The 21153-nt window shown below is 34.0% G+C and overlaps 4 protein-coding genes across 7 annotated transcripts; 3 read left to right on the forward strand and 1 right to left on the reverse strand.

The window, feature by feature from the left end:
* Nucleotides 1–512: 512 nt before the first annotated feature.
* LOC106115790 (cysteine-rich with EGF-like domain protein 2) lies at nt 513–1649 on the forward strand. The gene has a single exon (XM_082930796.1). It carries the CDS (start codon nt 529–531, stop codon nt 1621–1623), a length of 1095 nt encoding a protein of 364 aa, XP_082786922.1. The 5' UTR covers nt 513–528; the 3' UTR covers nt 1624–1649.
* A 2674-nt stretch (nt 1650–4323) lies between these two features.
* RhoGAP1A (Rho GTPase activating protein at 1A) lies at nt 4324–20876 on the reverse strand. Of its 3 annotated transcripts, XM_013309323.1 has the most exons (22): nt 20458–20876; nt 19090–19336; nt 18815–19010; nt 18507–18663; nt 18178–18430; nt 17840–18011; nt 16755–16896; nt 9584–9700; nt 9146–9331; nt 8664–8861; nt 8364–8483; nt 8166–8288; nt 7789–7995; nt 7392–7601; nt 7101–7296; nt 6707–6900; nt 6314–6489; nt 6037–6176; nt 5761–5906; nt 5431–5555; nt 5091–5350; nt 4324–4405 (listed from the first exon to the last, which is right to left on the reverse strand). In XM_013309323.1, exons 1-21 carry the CDS (start codon nt 20734–20736, stop codon nt 5101–5103), a joined length of 3834 nt encoding a protein of 1277 aa, XP_013164777.1. In that variant the 5' UTR covers nt 20737–20876; the 3' UTR covers nt 4324–4405; nt 5091–5100. The 3 variants fall into 3 exon arrangements, with proteins under 3 accessions (XP_013164777.1, XP_013164778.1, XP_013164776.1); XM_013309324.1 differs by lacking the exon at nt 4324–4405 and having other exon boundaries at nt 4483–5350; nt 18815–19007; XM_013309322.1 differs by lacking the exon at nt 4324–4405 and having other exon boundaries at nt 4483–5350.
* LOC106115789 (uncharacterized) lies at nt 10350–13043 on the forward strand. Of its 2 annotated transcripts, none has more exons than XM_013309326.1 (4): nt 10350–10502; nt 10581–10675; nt 10868–12686; nt 12758–13043. In XM_013309326.1, exons 1-4 carry the CDS (start codon nt 10415–10417, stop codon nt 12994–12996), a joined length of 2241 nt encoding a protein of 746 aa, XP_013164780.1. In that variant the 5' UTR covers nt 10350–10414; the 3' UTR covers nt 12997–13043. The 2 variants fall into 2 exon arrangements, with proteins under 2 accessions (XP_013164780.1, XP_013164779.1); XM_013309325.1 differs by having other exon boundaries at nt 10354–10502; nt 10578–10675.
* On the forward strand, nt 14371–15488 carry LOC106115792 (uncharacterized). The gene is made up of 2 exons (XM_013309328.1): nt 14371–14504; nt 14730–15488. The coding sequence occupies exons 1-2, from the start codon at nt 14429–14431 to the stop codon at nt 15203–15205; spliced, it is 552 nt and encodes a 183-aa protein (XP_013164782.1). The 5' UTR covers nt 14371–14428; the 3' UTR covers nt 15206–15488.
* Nucleotides 20877–21153: the final 277 nt, after the last annotated feature.

The raw sequence follows: 21153 nt of genomic DNA on the forward strand, positions 1-21153 counted from the left end.
CAAATAATAAATTTAAATGAAATAAGTCTTTTAATTCAATGAAATAAATAAAACGCGAAGAAACACGTTGATTACTAAAATAAAATTGATTGAAATTTTCTATAAGTTCATAGAGTGTAGAACATAAAAATCATTTCAACTGTCAAATATAATTCCTCTTTGCCAAACAATAAATTCTGTTTAAAATTTTAAAACGTTGAAAATAAAGTATTAAAAGAATTTGAGCTTACTCAATCAATTAGAGCACTTTACCAAAAAATAGTTAAGTTTTATCGGTAATACAGAAATAATGTCCTATTTCTCGAATGTTTTTATGTTTGGCGTCAGCCATTATTATACATTTCAAATACGTGAAAATGGTTACTCTATGATTTTTACATGACATTGACGCATGCCATTGTTAAGAAATGTTCTGAACTGAAATTCGTGAACTTGGTTGATATTTAAATTTTGAAGAATTATTTATACCTATTTCTTTTTATTAAATATTATACACTATTCGTTTTTAACAAGATTTTATTGAAAATAATGTATTTTTCTCGACATTTAAATTCATTTATACAGCATTTAATTTTAATTATTTGTTTAGTTAATCTTGGGAGCGGAGAAGTAGACGATTGCAAACAGTGTAAAGTTTTATCTGATTCTTTTAACAATTGGCTACAAAAAACAGCGCGAGGTAAGTATGAAGGTGGCGATACTGCTTGGGAAGAAGCGAAACTTAAATCTTACTCTCGCAGTGAAATGCGTTTAGTTGAAATACAAGAAGGTTTGTGTTCGGAAGTGAAAATGCATAAAGATCGATGTTACGCTTTCGCCGAGGAAGCAGAGCATTTACTAGAGCAGTGGTGGGTCCATGAAGATCCCAATTCACAAGATCTATTTACTTGGTTGTGTATAAGTACCCTGCAATATTGTTGCCAACAAAATCACTATGGCCCACTATGCACTGCATGCCCTTTGGACAAAAATAATAAAATTTGTGGAGAAAAAGGATTGTGTGATGGAGAAGGAACACGAAAGGGAAATGGTTCTTGCAATTGCAACAAAGGATTTGCTGGTGAGTTTTGTGAAAAATGTGATGAAAATTATTATAATACTCCAGAAGAAGACTGCAAGCCATGTCACAAAGCATGTAACAATTGTAAAGGGGAGGGAGCGGCAGCCTGTATAACATGTAAAACAGGTTGGGACCTAGAATCTGGTGTGTGCAAAGACATTAACGAATGCCTTAAAGAAAATTCATGTAAAGTTAATGAGTACTGTGTAAATTGGGAAGGGTCATTTTCTTGCAAAGCTTGTGATAGTGCATGTAATACTTGCAGTGGCAAAGGCCTCACAAATTGTACATCATGTGAAGAAGAACAAATATTGGTGAATGGGATGTGTTTAGATGAAGCATTAAAACATCAATATTTGTTAAGTACTATGAAAAGATTAGCATTGTACACATTCTTGTTAATAAGTTTATTTTTTATTTTTCAAAGAATGCAACTTATATTACCTCTAGTAGTATTATTGATATCAATTTTTATTTATTTCTATGAAAATGAAATTCCTGTGAACATATTTTCTGTGTATAACATATTAATTAAGGATTTATTCCAAAAAATCCAAGGTTAATTATAACTATATGGTAGCTAATAAAGCAGCAAAACTCAGTGTTAAAGGTGTATTAAAAATACATTTTATTGTGAAAGGTACACAGCTATGTTTAGTATTAAGTATATACAGTAACTAAATATAACATTGTTTAGAAAAAATAACCAAATTGCATAATTCTCACTTAGAACATAAGTTTATTTAAAAAAAAACAATTAAATACTAATTGTTGAAAAGAAATACAAACAATGTTTTAGTCTTTTATGTTAATGACTGCTCTTAAACAAAAATGCATACAATAAAGTACATTCAAAAGTTCCTAATTTGATTTTACACAACCATTTAAATCTTTATTTTTGTATTTTATGTTAATTTCACAATTTAATTTTATAGTTTAGAATATAAGTAGTTGTAATGTGTTATTACAATATATTTATTACAAATAGATTGGCAATGATTGAGTTTCTGTTTGGCTTAAGAAGCTTAGGTATACCTTCTCAGTCTAAAATTGTATTTATTTGTGAAATCAGGTGCAGAATACACAACAGTAAAACTATTATTGTGATGACTATGTCACTACAGAATGCATTATCAATTACACTTAATATAATATGTAATGTACAAAAAAAACGCTACAACTAATTAATGTCTGCTTTCGTTCATAAATATATAGACAAAACAAAAAAGCAAATTAATAAATTGAAATTTTATAAGTACCAAAAATGGTATTTAAGTTTTATGTCAAAATCCTCATTTTCTGTAGCAGCAAATACATAAAACAGTAAGTCTTTGGTGAAAAGAAATATTGTTTTCAATATGAATTTTTAATCTTAATTATACTTAACTTATTCTAGAAACATATATTACTTGATACAAAAATTAATGTAAGTAAAGACTTTGCAACAAAATCAACACAAAACACAAATTAAATTCATCAATGAAAAAGTAAATTTGTTCGAAATTTTAATTTTTTGGTTTTGTCATTGTTAAGTACTAATAAACTTCCATTCATTTAAAACTAATTGTGAAACAAAATACTTAAGATAATGTTACTAGAAGATTCATTTTTGAAATCTTTCTGTATGACAATTTTGTTGCAGTTTCATTTAGCATACTGTTTGAAATACTTGATAAGATGAGCTGTGAAACCATAAAATACTACAAATAATACGCACGACTAGCTTCTGTTGTGTTGTAATATTTAAGGTCGGTTGCAGCATTATGGTCGTTTTATTCTATTGAAAATAGAATCAACTGTTAAATTACTAATAAAGCAGATGCGGATAATGCAAAGCAAAAGGTAAAACCCTACCCATTCATAATTATATGTTTATCAGTCTGCTTTTTATACACGCTAATAATTTAATACAATATAAATTTCGGTCCCTCAATTTAATACTCAGCAAATTTTGTTTTCCTTCCCAAAGATTAAGTTGCAATACAATTTTACAACAGTATTCTGTTCAATACAATCGTCAATATAGCTGATTTTGAAGCGATTGTTAAACTTGCAATTCATAGTAACGGTAAAAAACAAGCTTGTTTACCCCTAACTCATTCATAAATAACAATATGTGCACTTTTTCAACTTTACCTCTTTTATTTGATTGCAGGAATGTTCAATTTTTATTTAACTGTTATTTTCTACTTTAATTACAACTAACTATTTTTTTTTACTTGCGAACATTTTAAAGATTTTTAAAATTCACTTTGTATTGTTCAATATCATATACATATGTTAATAGTGAATGAGTTAACAATATACATGTAGTTTTAAGCGAAAATTTGTAGAAAATTCTTATTCACACTATTTTTTTTGTAAATGATATTATTTCTAATTGATATCTCTACATTCAGTCTGTCAAGTACAAATTTGTATGGAATGTATTACAAACAACTTTAGTACAGTCAGTTGCATAAATAAAATGACAGACAAGATATCCAGATATATAGGAACCCCTAAAGTGATCAATTCATTCAACCAAAGTCTCCAAATTAATTGGTCATATTAGACACAGAGTCAATAGTGTATAAACATCAACAGTGTTCAATAATTTAGGAACCGATCCCACAACACTTCTATACACACTATAACACTACTGGCGCTGTAACTGTTACTATTATCATGGCTCATCATTGAACTCATATATTTGATGATGTCCCCATGTTGAAGATTTTAGTTGTACTTATAAATGAGCGCGTAAGGAGGTCCTATATATCAGGATAACATGTCTATTTATTTTTTATTTATGCAAAAACAATGCCATAATTTAACAATTTTTACAAATTGTTAAAAACTTTTCTGTGTCTTGTTTACAGTGAATCTCCACTGTCATATCACCTGTGTAGCAAGCACATAGACGCACATTGACTTTGGGAAAAAAGACCAGATAAATATGTTCTCATACATTTGCTACAACAGTAAGAATTCACTTGTAAATATAACAATAATAACTTGTTAGTACTTTTGAATTAGTGAAGACATAGTATCATACAAACAAAACAAAGCAATTCATTATCAATTGTTGAAGTTGTATGCATATTCATGTAAAAATTATTATGATTAAATAAACATTCCAATAATAATTCAATACATTCCACTTATCCTTGGTTGAAATGTGTATCTTATGCAATATATTGAAATAAGTAAATACTGAAAGATGCATGAGGAGCCAATAAAATAATACTTTTATTATCTAGCTGCACAAAATTATAAATGGTATTGTTATTACATCATGTATAATAAGTCAATCCTTCATTTTCTTGTTTTTCATAGACATGGATGATTAGCATAGATAGAATTCTGGAAAATTCATACATAGAATTTTAGAGGACATTAGCTTTTTAATTTATGGATTATTTTCTATTTATTCAATGTTCCATGTACTTCATTGTAACTTTTAATAATATAAATAAAGTGCATTTTCTATAGCAAATTTTATTTTTATTACTTCCTACGAACATGAAAAATGGAGTGATTTTCTACCAAAATGAAAACAGAACATCGTATAACTAATTTGTGATAAAATTATTTTAGTCTTATTAAATAAAGGACTTTTTATATTGAATGTATTGAATAGAAGTTAGTGACCATTGACGGAAGTTACAAAATTGTAAACATAAAATTCCGGCTTTTCGGAAAAAAAACCTGGTATTCTACTTTTAGGTTGACGATAAATAATAAGAATCAAAGGGAATATGAAACAATAACTGAATTCTAGAATATGACTTTTCTATGCAAATGTAAGTTGCGCCATATTTGCAGCTGTAACAAACTACCATATGCAAAAATGTTCAACTTATTAAAGACTGCCGTTCTCGTTAATCCTTCACTAAAGGTGACCCATAGTGTAGACATTAACTTTTGCAGTCCTAAAGTGGTCGCTTTTAGTGTCTATTTAGTATGAGAAATTTAAATTAAGCTTAATGGGTAGTAACCAAGGGGTCTTTCATAATGAGGCGAGAATGACAGTAAGAGGGTTACATACTGGATGCGGACTACTCGAGTAGTGCAGGTGCGGGCGCGCGGTGGTGCGAGTGCGAAGAGAGCTGCGCGGCGAGCTGGCGCTGCTGCAGCAGGCAGTAGAGGATGCCGGCCTGCGCCATGGCGTCCACCGTGCCCGCCGCCAGCAGGTCGGTACGCTGCTTGGCGCCCGCGCCTGCGCCTGACGGCCGCAGCAACGTCGGACCGAACACCGTCGCCAGGTTATGCAACGACATCTTGTTCTCGCCTTCGTGTTGGTTTACCCTGATATATATTAAAGATTAAAATCTAATAACAGTGGTCTTATTATTTTGTTATAAAAAGAAATATATATAACTACTCACTTTACGAAATGGTTGAGCAGGAAGTCAATGCAGTTCTTGTTGAGGTCGGGAAGTTGCGCGTAACATTTTAGCAGCGCGTGCCGCCGCGTGTGTGCCGGTCCTGAGTCCACTGACGTGCCCACGCCCTGATCAAAAATTAGTTTTTAATATTTTAACTTTCGTACAGTATACGTCTGGACTTAGCTATACTATACTGGGCTTATCCCCAACTTACAATAAATATATAATCTACATGGAACTGCTTTCGTTTAATGATTGATCCAAGCTCCATCTATAACTTTCTTTCACCCTTATTTCTATACCTATAAGAGATGAGAGATATTAGCTTACCTGTGCGGATCCCCAAGCACGCAGCAATTCAGGGTAGAGAGCGTCGGTGAAGAGGGCTTCGGGCAGCTCGCGCAGGTACAGCTTGAGTACGCCAGTCACCGAGTGGATATCAACCTCCTTCAGCAGCTGCTCCGCCTCATACGCATCTGACAACGCATGTACTTAATGAACATCGATATTTTCAAAACTAAAAGATATGTGTTTATATTAAATTTAAGAAACCAATATTAAATTGTCTATAAACAAAATAATAAAAATGACGATATGTATACGTACTGGTCTCGAAGCTCTTCTTGAGTCTGTTGAGGTCGGAGGCGCTGCCGGAGACGCGGTACACGCCCACCTCGTGTATGCCGCGCCGCTCCACTTCCCGCACGCACGCGCTTATTATGAACGGAATGTTGCGTTTCTCGCGTCTGTATATACAATTGATTAATTAACAACTCTCTTTATACTCTGTAAAATTGCAAAAATTATAACTACTAGTGTCAGCCAATCAGCTGGTTAAATCATTATCATGCAAAATAAAAGACTTAAAGAAAAGTGTACTAACTTGGCGACATGTGTAATCTTGGCACCGAATAGTGCACCGGGTTTGGCGGAGGGCACGCGGCGCGAGGAGCGCTCAGGCGGTAGCAAGCGCAGGCGCAGCGGCAGTGACCCTCCGCCCAGACACACCGTGCGTGACACGCCCCCGCTCGCGCTCTCCGCCACCCATTCCTTTGATAACTACAAGTTTCTCTTAGTAACATTAAATCTTTTAGACCTTAGCTTAGCTAGCCTTAAGATTTTAAGACGTTCATTGTAAACACTCAAACAAACTTTAGACTAGACGTACAACTTATTACATTACGACAAGTAGTCTAATACAGTGTCAGAAAACTTATACAAAATAAACTACTTGTATCAACACGTCGCAGCAGTGTGAACTTTAGGTAAGGCCTACCTTGAGCGTGCATTTCCCCCGCAGCACTGGTCTGGCTGCATCCTCGTACAAAAGTAGACGCAGGTTCTGCGAGCCCTCAAGGTCCAACGTGAAAGTCTCGTTCCAGCGCGGCTGCGCGCTTCGGCACACCAGCTTCGACTTGGCTTTGCGGAAGTAGTGCCCATACGAGTCCACCTCCACCACAACGTAGTAATCTAACAATACATAACACGCATATAATTATAATAGATCGACAGTATCCATCATTATCAGCCATTGTTTTGCAAGGAGAGGGTTAACTGAATAAAGATTGGTACTTAGAGTATTCAGTGGAATACTCCGTGCGCATTTCAGTGTATAATCACACGGAGGATTGGTGTTTCCTTTATTGATATAATTATGATGCAATGTGTACCGGCGGCGGTATCGAGGGGCGCGGTCATGCCCCCAATGTGCAGCTGCAGGTCGCCGAGAAGTAGCGAGTCGTCGCGGCCGCTGCGCAGCAGGTACGAGCCCATGTCCGTCTGCAGGTAGCTGCGGCACGCCGTCACCCACGCCTGCAGCTCCAGCATTGATATCGCATTCGACCCGCCAGGGGGCGCTGACGACGCCTACGCAAATTATTAAAAAATAACCAAATAATAAACATATTTTTGTGTTTACGGACAAAAATGTTTTACCATTATATAAAGTAAAAATGTAAGACCTGTAACGCGTGTATGGAATCAATCCACTGCGTGCGCTCGTACTCTGAGCTAAGGAAGAAGATGTGCTGCCGCTGCAGCGCAGCGGCGCCGGGCGGCTTGGCGCCAACGCGGAACACCAGGTTGGGCGAAGCCAGCACTAGCTGCCCCTCCAGCTCCGTTAGCTTCTTGCGCTGCTTCTCCGCCGCACCACGACCGCCGATTCGGATTTTCTAATAGACAATATACAATAAATCACTTTAAATAGAGTTGTGGTGAAATTATTTTTTTTTACATATTACCATTTAATTCTTATCTCTTAAACAAAATGTAATTTTACGTATGTTGATTTAGTTAAAATGTAAATAATAAGTATTGTCTAGAAATTATAGTAATTTTGTTGTGGTAGGGGTAGGGTACCTTGTCGTCGTGCGCGGCGCGCTCCTCCGCCAGTATCTGGTCGCGCACGGTGGAGGCCTGCGACTTGAGCGCGACGATGTTTGCGGGCGATGTCTCGCGTGCCTCCGCCGCCGCGCCCGCGACCGCGCTCTCCTCCTCCACCACCACGATCTCCGGCAGCGGGATGAACCATTTAAGCTCGAACGTAAACTTGTCGCGACCTGACGCCTAAGCACAACATATACATTATATTATGAGCTTTACTTACATAAGTAGAATCTGTTGACATTTGATATTTATTTTGGTTTAATTTTTCTCACACTCACAAGGGTAATGAGGACTAGTTTATTGGGAGGGAAGTCACCTACAAAAAAATAGTATTTATAATTAAAAATTACCTTGTATTTGGCACAAGCGATGACGTCATTAAAGAGGAACAAATGTCTCAGCTTCCTGTGGCCATCCGACAACTCAACAATAAAGGAGTTCTTCACGAGTCGTCTCTGCGCGCGATCGGCATTCTGTTAACCAAATGAAGTCAATGAATTATTTAGCACCAGAGATGGAATCGATGTGAATGAATAACTTATACATACGGGGAAGAGTGATTTTGTCTGTATAATGTTGAATTCATCGAGGAAATGTTGCGTCATGTTCAAGGCGTCCGTCAACATGGCGTGATCTGGGTGACTAGCGGGTGTATATTTTATGAGATCCTGAAAATGTAAATAATTACAGTGTTATCGATTCGGCATAATGGAAAAATTTATAAAAGTGTAATTTAAATACAAAATTTTTGCTAAAAACTTAATTTTTTAAACGAATTTTGACAGATCAGTGTATTTTTATGCACATTCTTATTCTATGAATTCAATATCTTGTGTATCAGATCTCACATGCAGTACGAGGGCATTCTTCTGCACCCTGGCGACGGGCTTGTGGAGGAGGTCGTCGAGCGACATGGGCTGTCCGCGGCAGGCGATCTGTCGCGTGAGGTCGGCGAAGCGCGGCGAGGTGCCGCAGCGTCGCCGCACCGCGTCCGTCGCGCGACCGTAGTTGTGCAGAAACGCACCGTATACGTTTATGTTTTCCGCCTACAAAATCGTAAATATTACATAATAAATATGACTATCCTATCACTACTATAACACTTATATTACAGAAGTAAAGACGTATGTTAAGGGATTTTTGGAACATTACCAACAGATTTCAATTACTTAACGTTCTCTAAGAATAAGGTAGTCAGGGCTTTTGCATTTCTAAACGTTCTAAGATACGGTTATGTGGTATTGTTCGATGAACCATTTCTAAGCGAACTATAGCGTAGCTAATTTATTCTAAATATATTTGTTTCTATATGCACGTAAACATCGTTTACCATCTTTTTGAAGTGGATTCCCACAGAGAGCGGCTCCTCCCAACTAGACACGGCCGCTTTGAGTCCTTCTAGAAAGTTCTTGTGCAGTTCGTGCAGCTCGGATATTTTGTAGAATATCGTATTGAACTCCTCTTCAGTTATCACAGGTTGTGAAGTCGACAGCGTCGCTTTTATTGCATTCATATACTGAAAAAATACCAAAAATAATCACTAAATAATTATTATTCTCCACCGTTTAATTGAAATACCTCATTAGAACTTGTTGAAAAGGTTAAAATAAAATTGATCCCTATTCCTACATAGACAAGGTTCAAGAATTTTTTTTTGTTTTTTTGGCACATATATAAAACTTTTCAAGACTCAAAGTGAAAAAGACATCTTTCTCTTTCTCAAGCTAAAAAAGATTTTTGTGACCATAATAACTTCTCAATTAGTTACCTTTTCCATGACGTATAGACACTCGACGTACACCGTCTCGCTCTCAATAATACTGGTGACGATGCAGCGATGCATCGTAAGCCTCTCCGCCTCCGCATTGCTACTCGTACTCGACTCCTATACAAACATAAAAACAGGCTCTTAGTATTTGACACGTCGGGAATAAGAGTACTGTAAAACCCGACGCCAACTCAATCACCGTGTAAATGTTCAATGAACTAGTGACTAAGCGAGAGTTCAGAGACCCAGATTTCCTTGTCGCAATTCATTTGGATCGAAGTCAATTTAAAATCCAGGTTAAATGGTAGTAGGGTGATGGTTGTTATTGGAGGATATATAATGTACTACGTAGGATATGACTGTAGAGATTTGTCGTTTTAGCAAATTGGAAGGCAATATCAAAATATATAATGTCTTATACAAGTTACAACTACTTCTCATAATTATCTATCGTATATTGTAGCTGTCTTTTTTGTTCGGCTCGATTATGTGCATTTGCACATTTGCCCAATATTAGATTGCTAAAATGTTAGCAATTTATGACATTTTTGGCATAGATTAGAGATTAAGAAAATTGTGAATACTATTGCACAAATTAAATAAATATCATTTAAGTCAACATATGAAAAATATGGTGAAAAAGTAAAAAAAAAGAAAAAATTATTTCTTGCATTGTTGGGTTGCATAACGAGTTGACCGTGAAAAACAATGGGTCTTTAAATCGCGTTGTTTGGTAACAGCTCGCCACTACATAAACATTCCGATTGATCCTTAAAACTGCAACATTAGAAAACATACACTTTGACTTCAGTGCTTAGCTGTACATATACCATGAGTTTGAATTATAAAATATTTTGTACAATATACTTCTGGCTAATTACTACAAATGTGTCAAAGGGCGCTGATTTTACTGGCGACAGTAAGTAACTTATTTTACTTTTGAAATGAATAAAATATATGTTAAACTATAAAATACTAAACGACAGTTCTTTAGCAGGTTATGAAATTAATCGAATAGATTTCTCTCCATTTAATGATGCAATTCTTTTTAATGATATAGCTGAGATAATCAATGATTTCGACAGTACTATGGTACGTAAAAATATAGTATACTTACAAACACATTTTTTTTAATTAGATAATCATAGTGACATTTAAAAATTTTCAATATTTTTTTCGACTGAAATGGGGGATTAAACCATTTAGAATACAAATTGCTTCTATACATTACTTATAATATTTATAACAGTAATTTTTGGTAAAAGTTTGCGTTAAACATTCCAGTATCCCGTAGCCCCAAGCGAAAGTGATAGCGATGAAAATATCGAAGACTTGCTATCTGAATACCAACATTATCTAGACAAAGCGCACAAACAAAAGAAAATCTACGAAGAGAAATTTAAAAGTAAAAACAAAGTGCCAATGTTGCGTCACGAAAGGTTCTCAAAAATCAAACCTTTCCCGACAAATAAATACGTAGACTATTTTAATTCCTTATCTAATCCGTTTACTTTCACGGAAAAATCTTACGATAATAATCAGCTAGACTTCTTTGTACCTTTTAATCCAGACGTAAAATATATTCATAGACCGGAACCATACGGTAAAACTTCATACAAAAATAATCACAACGAGAAAGAGAAAACGATCACAGAGGAGAAGCAATTCATAAATTTACCTTTACTTTCCCCAAGAATAAATTATGATCTTATGAAGTCACCTTGCATTTGCAAAGATAATCAAATACCGTGCGATTGTAATTGCAAGCAATGCCTGATGCCGATCGAAACGACCGGTAACGATAATTTTGACCAATCAAAACACGTAGATTTTGCTGACAACAAAGCCATTTTTTCGCCGATGGCTTTCAACAATGATAACATATTTGAAAACTCTGGATTTTCAAACCGACCTACAACGGCTGATAATGATCTGAATATACGTATTAAGGTTGACATTCAACTACCGAGAATATTAGAAAGTCTTCTAAAACAGAAGAACCGCAGCCAAGACAAAGAATTAGAAAACGATGAAAAAAATTCTAAAGAAGCTAGATTCCTTTTCCATTCGCCTGTATCAAAATTAAATTTTCCTATACCGATAGAAATTTTTGGACTGAAAAAACCAATAAGGCTTAACAAGCATGATTCCACCTCTATGCACAAAATAACAATTCACAAGAAAAAGAAATCAAAACTCAATAACAATGGTAACAAGAAACACAAGAAAAAAATTATTACATTTCACAATATAAAATTTGAACCGCAAGTAGTTCCAGAAATAAATACGAATAATAATATTAGCAATATCAATAAAGAAATTGAAGATCGCGACTCTCAACCACAGTTGCTAACTTTCAACAACACTCAAAATATTAACGAAACAAATGCACTGAATCAAAGTATACCAGATATAGCACCTTTGATAAATACTAGTACAAGCATAATTCACGGAAAAGCATCAGAAATCCCTTTCATAATACATAATATGGATAACAAAACATACGATTTTCATAAAACTGAAAACAGTATAGAAGTAGACTTCGTAAAGACAGTTTCTAATATTTCTACAGCGATGCCTAAAATCTTAAGAAACAGACGCTCTGCTGAAAATAATAAAACGATAACACACGATGAAAAAAGTAGACCAAATACAAAATTGATAGAAAGAAAAAAAGGCGTCAATGCTTTAAAAGAAACAAAAGATAATATTAAAATATTGAACGTCGATTCTGAACTTTTATACTGGCCAAATAATTCTAAGATCTCTAATAGTACACGTATACCTAAAAATATAACCGAAATTATATTAGAAAGAGAAAGTAACAAAGTAAAGTTGAACATATCCCAAGAGACGATACGTAACAATCATACGATGGCTCTGGAACACGCAATTTTCGGAAATGTTGATTGGAACGATGTGGATACTATAGCTCCTGTTTTCTTGTCATTTATGGGAAAATATATTAGAGGAATATTGACGTTTTGCTCCCAAAAGACGTGTCATTCCATGAAATGTGTTGATAAAGCCTGTATACATAGAATTTGTTCACCAGAAAACCGATTTAATCACAGAGGTCACTGCAATGGATCTAACAGAACAGGTTGGTTATTTAGTTAGTTAATAAAAATATTTTTGTTGAATAAATATATAAAATAAATAATAATTTTTCAGACAGCGTCGCCACAATGGAAACAGTAATGGATTTACCATCTAATTTAGCATTAGAAATAGTGGATATTTTACAAGACAAAATGTTGGGTAAAGTCTTTGGAAAGGCAACTCTTTGCATTGGCACAAAATGCATCAGTTTAGTTGCGTCAAAGAAAAACTTTTTCAAATCTAAATGTTCTATAAAAGAGCTGGATTCTTCGGGTCATTGTAGAAATATAAAACACTCTAAAGTGATGTAATACTATTGTTTATGTACCATTGTTTTAAAAATAAATGCTTCATGGGAAAACAGTAAAACTCTGACTTATTACGTTTACCTCATCGAGTACCTGATAAGAAAACGCGTACTGTTGTGTGCTGGAACGCACACATCATTTGCGATGAAAACTATTTTAAGTAATCTAAATTATTTAATAATATTATTCATAATAGTGTTTATTGTGTACCCAAGTACATATCACGCATCTAATGTAAGTCTAGTCATTTTTGTGACAGTGCTACGATATTGCAACTAGCAGTTAAAAATGAGATTAATGATTAATCAATTTTCAATATTTTAGCGAAATACTTTTTACTTGAATCCTTGGGTGAGAAATAGAGGTACAGCATCAAAGGTTATAAAATTCGATGCTGCCGGCATGGTCATAGAAGAGAGTATGCCATCGCATACATTTAACCCAATGAAGAGGCATACAAATCTTGTTGACATCAGGAAACTTTTTCAAATGTATTTCGAACAGGTGTACGGCGAACCTTTGCCTGACAAGAAGCTAAAGATATTGACCCGTTGTATTAACCATGATACAGTATGTCGCTTCCTCAGTTGTCCGGACATTGTACATTTTTGTGTTCTATGTGAAGTTAACATTATAACAAGTGAAGATGACACTACCACATGTGATATACAACCTACAGGATACCTAAATATATTACATTTTTAAATGTTTTTATAATGTATATACTATGTGCATCCTAGCTAATGTAATTTTAATTTTAAAATATTTTGAAATAAATGTTTTGAAATTACTTTTTATAAATGTCCAATATGATTTGCATTGTCATTTTTTATTTAATAAATCCTGTGATTTGAATCTTTTCATTTTAATGCATATCATTCATAAATATTTAAGGCGTTTTTTTAATTTTATACGTAAAATACATACTAATCAAAATATAGATTGATTTTTTTCGGGATCTTCTAGTTGCTTTCTTAGCCCAAAATTCCCGCATAAAACATTTTGTTTGTATAGTGGTTTTCTCAAAGATAATGAGATGGAAGACGATATGTTTCAGGGATTTTGATTTTAGAAACCAACGATTAGTCAAATGTAATTAAACAAAACAAATGCATTCCACAGGATCGCTTATCGGTCAAACAATATAAAATGTAACATTTTCATAGAAGAGCCGAGCATTATTCCTCGAAAGTAAGACGAAGAAGAAACTCTTTAATACAGTTATCTTATTTGTCTTTTGTTCAAATGTGTTAAACGTCATTTCGGTATAATTAAAAGTTTTGGGCGGTATGTGGGGCCGTGGCTCATTAAGTCAACATTCCCAAGGGCTTATCTCGGAGGAGATAGGGGCATACCGGGCCCTAGCGTATATAAGACTCAGGTGGGACTGTGCAAACATTTATTCCCTCAAAAGAGACGCGTGTTACCTGTCGTCATGTTGATCTCTAACAAATTCGTGTATTTTTTTATATTGTGCGCCATTAGCACGTCGTTGAGCAGCCCCACTGCGTGTAAGTATACAATCTATAGAGTTATATTAAAGTATTTTAATGCAGTTATGTTTTAAAGTTTCAAAAATCTAAAAGACGGGTAATTAGCGGAGCTTTTTGGAACCTTAAATAAAAAAATCCTAAGAAGAATATCTTCTAATTTATTAAATTCATATGTGCACTACTATCTTTACTATTTTCACGTATGGATTTTAATTCTCGCGATAACTAAAATTGTCCTTGCAGATGTAAGCGAGGGTCGCGGTATTGGTTCTACATTATGGGGCTGGATAACATATCCATTTACATGGTGGAGTTCATCATCCACGGAGAACGAAGTTGAAACCACAACATCGGTATTCACACACGACAACAACATAGAGATAGCCAAGCATAACGTCACCGTATGGTGCAACGACCAAACTTGCACCACTATGAAATGCGACAAACATGGCTGCAATAACATAACCTGTAATATATATGATACTGATATGTCAGGAGTGTGCAGGGAATATACTATCAAGCCAGAAGAAATTCCAACTAGCAAACCGATTACGCAAGTAACGGAAGAACAAAAGACAACTGTAGCAACAACAGTAGAGACGTCATCCTTACCAAGTGTTACGAATGCAGGAGTTGAGGAACGGCCTTTAGAGTTAGAAGCGGTCCTTTCATCTACAGTTCCAATTGATGACGAAGAAAAAGTTGAAGATCAGTCTTAATTTTACTACAATTATTTTGTAAATCATATTTGTTTGTAAGTGAAATTAATGTAGGTAAGGCAAATAACTCTAATTTAAGATGGCGCATTCGCGTACGTATGTAAATAGTTTTTTTCATATCTTTAATTACGCAAATAAGTACTCAAACTTAAAATAAGACTGCCATAGTAATTGCGAAACTAGAAACTCAGTCGTATAAAAAGGAATAGCAATTTGATTTCTTTTTAAAACGTTTGATTTTTTCACTTAATTCCATGTAATTACAACATTTGAAAACTACTAACCTGCAATAATTTATTAAAGTTAAAATGGAATTGTCCGTTAATATTGTCCATAGAATTAATAAATAAAAATAAATAAAATACAAATTAATCACTTAAATACATGGATAATTAATTTATAAATTACAAAACTGAATTAAATTTTCATATATTTAATGAGGAATAATTGAAAAAAAAAAGAACTTTATATTTAACGTCGCTGGCTATGACTAGTTGCTCATTAATTTTCAACCAATAATAATACAGTGATAATATAAGATGTTATGATAAACTATCAATGAACTTGTCATAATTCTGCTTCACAAAAGGTAAGTCGATAGATTATAAATGTTGTTAAAATACTGATAGGGAAGCTATTAATGATTCATCGGAGACAATGTCTTTGTAAACGCATACATGTCGTTGGCACTTGTAGGTACTACAAATAAGTCGGTTAATCATTATTCATTAGGCATATTTTTAGGTATAAAAACATACGGCAATTATCACCATGAGTTATTACAATCAAAAAAGTTACACCAAAACATATTGTTTATGTTGTTTTCTTCTCATTCACCGAATTAATGGATATCTTATATATAAAATTCTCGTATCACAATTTTCGTTCCCATACTCCTCCGAAACGGATTGACCGATTTTCATGAAATTTTGTGAGCATATTGAGTAGGTCTCAGAATCGGACAACATCTATTTTTAATCCCGCGCGGACGGAGTCGCTGGCGACAGCTAGTACATACATAAAGCCGAACCATTAAGAGAGCCATTGTGCGGTGCCGACGGACGTCCTCCATAAGCGAGATACCTCTAAAACCGATAACAATATCGCGGTCCCTTGGACTGTTATTCAAGATCGACTGTATTTTGCCAACAAGATATAATAATTTTAGGAATTCAATTTAGTCACAATCGATTACTGTCATTAACGAAACAATACCGCTAAGTAACTGTATTTTAAATTTAATTTTTATAAAGTAAAATCAATATAGATGTTTACGATTATAGATTAACATATCCTACCACATTGTCCCAGTTCTCTATTAGTGTAGAGACAATCAATATCTTCCTGTCGGATTTGATTAATCGAATACTTCACGAGATATAGGGCAGGAAAAGTTAAAATTTGACGTATAGCAAACGTCAACAAAACCCAAAAAATTATGTGTTGTCTAATTATGAGTTTCCACTGTCTCTAACATATTGTCATCTCTGTTTTTCCAAAGAGAAAGAAAGGAATAAAATATGTTTATGTGCAACCTTTGGACACTCACCTGATGCTGAAGCTTTCTTAATACAGGCGGTGTCGCGCTCGCCTCTGTGTCGGAGGAAATTGTCCGAAGCAGCAAGGGAGTGTCGCTTGAGTCCGCGAGCTCAGCGCCCGCCTCGCCGGGCTCCACGCCCTCGCCGGCTTGCCTTCAAAATTATATACTTTGCTTACATATACAACCACACTACTATTTAAATAATTTAGAAATTTGCATAGTGTTGATGATATTTAGAAAAACATTAGACACTATTTTTCTATTTCTTCATTCTATACCTCTTAACTAGCAACCTTCTTGACATATTTCCACTAAAATTTCAAACACCTCTACAACTTCCTGGCACATTGCCCAACAGACTTAATTTAGTTGAGAAAATAGTAAAACATTGATTAAAAAGCAAAAAAAAAATTAAAATGTTTTCAATACCTTATTAAATTTCCTAAATATAAGATTGTTATATTTAAATTTTAATGGCATTTCATTCAAAATTACAATATTTCTTCTAGCTAGTGTTATTATGTAATAATAATAAGAAATAACACCACAACATAAAAGATAAAATGTATTACATTGAAACTTATTTCGAGCTATTCTGTTACATCATTTTACATTTGTTGAGGTCAAGTCAGACTGATTCAATCATAGTTTCCTAATTTGGGATACCTTAACGATATATCTTTGCGTTCGTAACGTTTTGAAACGGTCCAATATTAAAATTTTAATTATAATCACACGAATAATTAATTAGATTTATTAAATGAAAACCGCAAAAGATATCTACATTGTGGATTTTCAATTAACGTTTTTGTTACCTACAATATTATGAACCGTTTATAAAATTCTTTCCCTGTCATCAATAAAATTAGGCACATTTAATTGATGTTTAAGTGGCACTTCCTCATTGTTTACATTATCTACATCCCAAACATAATGAGTATCTTAATTTTAATGCGAAAAATGTACAATGTGGTAAATGGTAAAGATAAATGGTTCAAATATCACCCGCTTTATACCACTCGAGCATTAAAATTATTCAAGACAATTAAATGAGGGGAAACTGGTATGTAGTATAGCTGGTCGATAGTACTTACTGGATAAAGTAGTGTATATTGACATAGTTTGGTGCTGTAGCGCTGGTGGGTGAGTCGGGTGCGCGGGGAGCGGTGGGAGCGGAAGGCGCGCTGGGTGCTGTAGGTCCTGCGCCTGCGCTTAGGGGCAGAGTGCTGGTGCCACTTGATGCATCCTCACTCGAACCAGTGCCACCTGCAAACAATAATTCTTGTAAAGGGCACTTATACTCCAAAAATCTTTCATAATATCGAGTAATTTCCACTCATTTCCTACAAATCCTGTATATTGTACTATTGGAATTAATGTCTGTCTATAATAATTAATTCTAAAAGTAAATGATAAAGGTATATTTACATACCTGCTTGTATATATACATATTCTCCATCATTGATGTCGACTGGAACTTGATCGTAATAAGGTTCATCTTCATTAGTGGGAACTGCAGCTGGGATACTCTCTAGCGAGACAGGGGCTGATTTGTCAGCATCATTCCCTTCAGGTAAGTCAGGTGTAGTGGATGTAATTTCTTCATCTATGGACCGTGGAGTTGCAGCACCTCCTGATCGTTTACGTTCAGAAGACAAAGAGTTTATCGATTCATAACTTTTTACCTACAAACAAATGTTTTGTTAGCAATCAAAAATTATCTTTTTAATGTATAAAGTAAAAATGTTGACAAAGTTTTACCCTTTCACTTATTGAGGGAGTAGATGCCCGGCTAGCGATAGACTCTCGGGACTCAGCATTCCGAAGTCTTCGTCCAAGTGAGGAAGGGGGGCTGTCCTCTGGAAGGCCACTTTCTGGTAATGATGCACCACGTTTGCTGAACACTTTCGGTGGAGGCCTATTACGAAAATAGGATATCATACTAATGTTATAAAATGTTTGTTAGTAGGTATTTTCAGAATGACTAAATTGATCTCTCTGAAATTTTACATAAATGTATAACATAGTCTGGAACAACACGCAGGCCAGGATTCTTTTAGGGTACTTACTTTGGTGGGACTTTCTTCTTTGCTGCTACCGTGGAATCTGCAGTAGCACTTTCAGGGGATTGTGGAGAGTTTTCAGTCTTTTTAGATGCATTTTCAGCTACTTTCAGACCATTTACTTCAATTACTGTTACAAAATCACCAGTTTGCGACATTGGACGGTTTTTAGCATTGGTTGGACTTTTTTGTTCTACAGCTACTGCAAAAAATAATTTTCAATTAGTACAATATTGGAACTGATTTGTATTAATAAATGGGATTTTATTGCAATATTTTACCATTACTATCATTTTCTGGCTCAGTTCTCTGTACCACTTCACTATTACATCTTCTCCGAGCCTCTACTGCTAGGTTAGTAGAGAGCTCAGTGATGCATTGGTTAACAGAACTTCTCTCCCCGATATGCACTGGTTTTGGCCTGAGGTGCACTTCTTCAGTCTCTAGTGGTTCATTAGTAAGTTCTTCATTATTACTACTTGTCAAACTAATTTCACTCTTCTTTGACAGTGAATCTGTATTTGATTCCTATAAAAAAACAGTCATTAATTTTATTTTAGCATATAAAAAGCATTTAACTTCATTGATTTTAGATCATCATCCATGAGGAGAATTATAAAATATATCCCTTTAGAAATTATTTTGATGGAAATCCTTAAATGCAATCACAATGTTATGTCACATTTTATTTTTTATAAACAAATAAAATAATTTAAGATACAGCATTAATATACCATAACAAAACATGTAACACTATGAGAAATTCAAATAGCAGTCTTATAAGGAAATAATTCACTAGAGCTTACTGCTCATGCAAGAAATGATGTGTTAAAATTTCAATAAACAATGGTGACTGTCATGGTTATATATTCATTTATCTGTATTATAAATGAATCATTATATAGTACTTCACTACACATATATCATTTACTATATGTATATAAAATACATACAATTTTTTTTAAAGTATGAGCTATCACTTCTCTTCTTCATACAAAAATTAACTTGAGAATAAGAACAGTAAAAGGCGTATAATGGCAGATCCTGAAATTCCTCAGATTAGAGAAATAAAAAACAGAATTATTGACATTTTTATATGTTTCTTCTATAGGCTCCTATACTATATTTATTGCAAGTGTTTTGGCATTGCAATCTTAGATGTAACGGTAATAATAACCTACATACATTATTTTACAAATGTTTAATGATCCAAGTACAAGATACAGTTAATTGATAATCAATTGTAATGCAAAACCTGTTATTAATAAATATTCATAAGATTTCTATGAATGATTGTTACGTTGCTCTTCTGCAGTACATTTAGTAGGCTTAAAGATAATTATGTAATAAAAAATTATTTTCAATAAATATTTTATATTTTTTCTTAGAATAACACAATCTGTTGAGACAAATAAGATGATTCATACTAGTTGCCCTTAAGTCATACTAATAAGAAAATTAATGTCTTAGACATCAGTGGAATAGGAAATTATTTTCTTTAAAACTATACCATTTTTAACTAGATAGCAGATTTCGTGAGAATTTTTAAAATGAACATATTAAAAAAAAAGAAAACAAATGTTACTACAATCCTATCTAATGTTTATTATCAATGTTGTTTTGTAAAAATTATAAAGGTAACACGATACCTGTTTGCTATCAGAAGTCTTATCGTCATGAGTGTCAGTCCCAGAGGGCGGCGCCGCCCTATTGCTTTGAGCAGCTGCTTTGTGCTTTTCAACATCTGACAGCAGTGTCTCCAAATATTCAACGTAAAATTCTTCCTTCTCCAATTCTTCTCTAAGTATAGCTACTTTTTGTTTATGTTTAGCCAAATTGGCCCTGACATCTTCTTCCCAAGCGGCTGGCAAGGCACTTTCAGGAAATCGTTGCACCCACACACGTTGAAAATCCCCGAAGACACTCATCTCTCACAAAACGATTTCATGACAATTTTATGTTACAATTATTGTCAATAACAGTATTACACACTAGTTTCAATGTAAAAAACGTATCAGAAATTCTGTCATCTCAAAATGTAATTTTTATTATCTTCTTATATTTTTTATACTGTCAGGTACTTGGGCTGTGGTATATATTCCGTACAGCCAAAAAGTCTCCATATGTCATAAAAGACTAAGAAATATCTTCCAAGACTTTACTGAAGAATAATTGTAAAATGTTAATGATAATTAATAAATTAAATTCCTATATATTTTTTCCTGTTTATTCTAGAAATATTAATTTCATGTCGCTTTTAAATTTAACAATTGAAAAATATTTTATTTTGTGGGTGGTTAGTTTTTATAACTTTTATGGTTGCCTTCAAATAAAATAAATTGTCC

This window comes from Papilio xuthus, unplaced genomic scaffold, assembly GCF_000836235.2.
Source record: "Papilio xuthus unplaced genomic scaffold, Pxut_1.1 DF827777.1, whole genome shotgun sequence".
NCBI lineage: Eukaryota > Metazoa > Arthropoda > Insecta > Lepidoptera > Papilionidae > Papilio > Papilio xuthus.

Coding starts and splice junctions, on each gene's coding strand:
- RhoGAP1A (XM_013309323.1), bottom strand. CDS start 20,736: ATGAGTGTCTTCGGGGATTTTCAACGTGTGTGGGTGCAACGATTTCCT. Junction 7,602..7,788: donor GCGCCGCGCACGACGACAAG/GTACCCTACCCC, acceptor ATTGTCTATTAG/AAAATCCGAATCGGCGGTCG. Junction 6,177..6,313: donor AAGATTACACATGTCGCCAA/GTTAGTACACTT, acceptor TTGTATATACAG/ACGCGAGAAACGCAACATTC.
- LOC106115792 (XM_013309328.1), top strand. CDS start 14,429: ATGTTGATCTCTAACAAATTCGTGTATTTTTTTATATTGTGCGCCATT. Junction 14,505..14,729: donor GTTGAGCAGCCCCACTGCGT/GTAAGTATACAA, acceptor TTGTCCTTGCAG/ATGTAAGCGAGGGTCGCGGT.
- LOC106115789 (XM_013309325.1), top strand. CDS start 10,415: ATGAGTTTGAATTATAAAATATTTTGTACAATATACTTCTGGCTAATT. Junction 10,676..10,867: donor ATGATTTCGACAGTACTATG/GTACGTAAAAAT, acceptor TAAACATTCCAG/TATCCCGTAGCCCCAAGCGA. Junction 12,687..12,757: donor CAATGGATCTAACAGAACAG/GTTGGTTATTTA, acceptor ATAATTTTTCAG/ACAGCGTCGCCACAATGGAA.
- LOC106115790 (XM_082930796.1), top strand. CDS start 529: ATGTATTTTTCTCGACATTTAAATTCATTTATACAGCATTTAATTTTA.